The following is a 2,357-nucleotide window of genomic DNA, read 5'->3' as shown; positions in this document are numbered from 1 at the left end:
GGGTGGTGGAGGGCGGCAGCTCTCTCTGGTGGCCATGATGGGAAGTACACAACAAGTAATGACTACGTAATGAGGGAAAAGAAGATAAACACCGTTTTTCATTCTTCAAGCCTTCGGAAAATGAATAATATTGATGTTACATTAGTCTGGGTCTCTCCTTTCCCTCTTCCTGGCAGGAATAAGTTCAGTAGTTCTTCAAAACCCAGAAGAGTCCCTTCAATATATTTATAGGGGATAGAAGCCCTTTCCTTTGTTAAAGTTATGGAATTATGATTGAGCATCAAGCGCTAATTAACACCATTAATAATGTAATTACAACATTCTTCCACTTCTCTGGTTTATTAAATCAAATATATTATATTATATATTATTTCAGTTTCAGTTTCAAGAAAACACTGAAAGTACTCAATATAATATATAATATAATTTTTTGTGTTTGTTTGTTTGAAATGTACAGAATGATACAATAACGAAGACGGGGACAGAAAAACATAAAAAAGGAAAAAGGAAAATCCGTCCCAGTGAAAGGAGAACAGTGACGTACAGTATATTTCTGAGGCTTTATAACTGGACAGTATTATTGTGACTGCAGGCGTCTAATAACTGAGAAAAACAGGAAAGGAGTAGAGGTGAGGAGACGAGAGAGGAAAGGAAATGAGGAATGTACAGAAGGAAAGGAGACAGAAGAGAGGAAAAAAGGAAATTAAGAAAAATAGATTATGGGATAAACTGAGCAGAAAGCAAAAAATGACAGGAATAGAGGAAAAACAAACTGAAGGGGCCATTGCTTGATACATTAGTATATATTATTATATATTATATATATTATTAGTATTATTAATGTTAGACTTTAAAAAGGAGCTGCTCCATGCTAATATTAGTTGTTCCCTGAATCTATTATAGCTGATAAAATTACACTAACAAGACCTTGTACAGAGGAGAAACCAGACTGCTGTTTCGTCTTCGTCTTGTTTTTAGTCTCAGTAATTTAATTTATAATAAAATATTTAGTGAGATGGAGTCAGGTCTCTGTCACCTCGCTGATTTCATCTGGTCTATTATTACTCTGTCTCAAAGTGTGTTAGAAATACAAATGAACCTTACAGTAATAATCAAATAAAGTGACATTACCAGGGAGGAGAAACCAGACTGCTGTCCCAGCAGACGGTACACACATAGTGCGCACTCCTTCCCGCAGTCTGATCCGGCCACCAGCGACACACACGCGCCCAGAACCAACATCCACATGCAGCTGCTGTGTGTGGGGGCAGCCATGGACTGAGGATGGGGAATCACAAAAACATACCGATTACAGAAAAAAATCTACTTTGTCAGATTGTTAACATTAAATATTTCAAAATAAATATGAAATTGAATGATAAAAAAAAATTGATTTTTTATGAAAATATTTTAAAACTGGATAGAGATGTAATCAATCATTCACCAATTTCTATTACCAAAGTCACTATTAGTATTACTACCAAGTCTGCTTCAACCACTACTACCAGCCTCCTACTACAATTATTCCTAATAATAATTATTAGGTTTCCTAAAGACAGTAATAAACATTAAATAATTTTAATAAATGTTAAAATATGTATGTTGAATATGCCATAAAGTGTGTGTTTATTAAGTGGATGTTGTGCATGAACATCAGTGAATTACTATGGTTATTACTAGTTGCCCTGACCGCAGTAGTAGACTAGTAATAGTAGTAGTAGTAGTAGTGGTCAGAATACTTTATTGATCCCCAGGGGGAAATTAGGTTCATTGCAGTTGCTCCCTCAAGAATGGAAATGTAACAACAAATAGAGAATAAGAAGTAAGATTAAAGATCAAGTATAAACATAAAATATAAAAATATGTCCTTATACTATGATATATAAATAACAAGTGGAAATATGTATGGATATGTGCCACTACTACAGAAAGGTGATAGTTAAAATATACAATATAAATATAAATGCATGGTGTAAAAACTACTAGTTAAATATAGAAGTTATGATCTTACCTCTGTTATTTTTTATTTTACTTAAGCCGTTCTGTGTCTTCCTCGTCCGCGCGCGCCCTCGGGGGAACCGGCGGAAACTGTCGAGTGGCTCTAGCCCGTGGACCCCAATATATGTACGCGCGGCTCCGTGTGTGGCGCGCGGTGGGCAGAGCGGTCACGATTCAGCCAATCAGCAAACGCTCTCCTCTCTCTCTCGCTCCCTCTGACTGTCGTGAAGAACCGGACCGGACAGGAGACAAAACACACACCGGAGTCGCTCGGTGTTGTGGATCTGCGGCTGGTGGCCACGCGGCTTGTAGTTAAGTAGTTTGTGTGGCTGACGTCACCGGAGGTAATGGGGGGGGGG

The 2,357-nt window shown here is 37.6% G+C and overlaps 1 protein-coding gene across 1 annotated transcript in view; it reads right to left on the bottom strand.

Moving 5' to 3' along the window:
* LOC111648355 (proenkephalin-A-like) overlaps positions 1-2,274 on the bottom strand; it is a 5,276-nt gene extending 3,002 nt beyond the window's left edge. The window contains exons 1-2 of the mRNA XM_023398216.2: positions 2,012-2,274; positions 1,132-1,278 (exon numbers count right to left, since the gene is read on the bottom strand). Coding sequence (XP_023253984.1) covers positions 1,132-1,275 — 144 coding nt within the window. The 5' untranslated portion in view covers positions 1,276-1,278; positions 2,012-2,274. The remainder of the gene's footprint in view (positions 1-1,131; positions 1,279-2,011) is intronic.
* Between the last annotated feature and the right edge of the window lie 83 nt (positions 2,275-2,357).

This window comes from Seriola lalandi, unplaced genomic scaffold (assembly GCF_002814215.2).
Source record: "Seriola lalandi dorsalis isolate HSWRI2012SDOR001 ecotype SW California unplaced genomic scaffold, Sedor1 jcf7180002054981, whole genome shotgun sequence".
Lineage (NCBI taxonomy): Eukaryota > Metazoa > Chordata > Actinopteri > Carangiformes > Carangidae > Seriola > Seriola lalandi.
The sequence above is the reverse complement of the archived record's forward strand: the minus strand, read 5'-3'. Positions and strand labels throughout refer to the sequence as shown.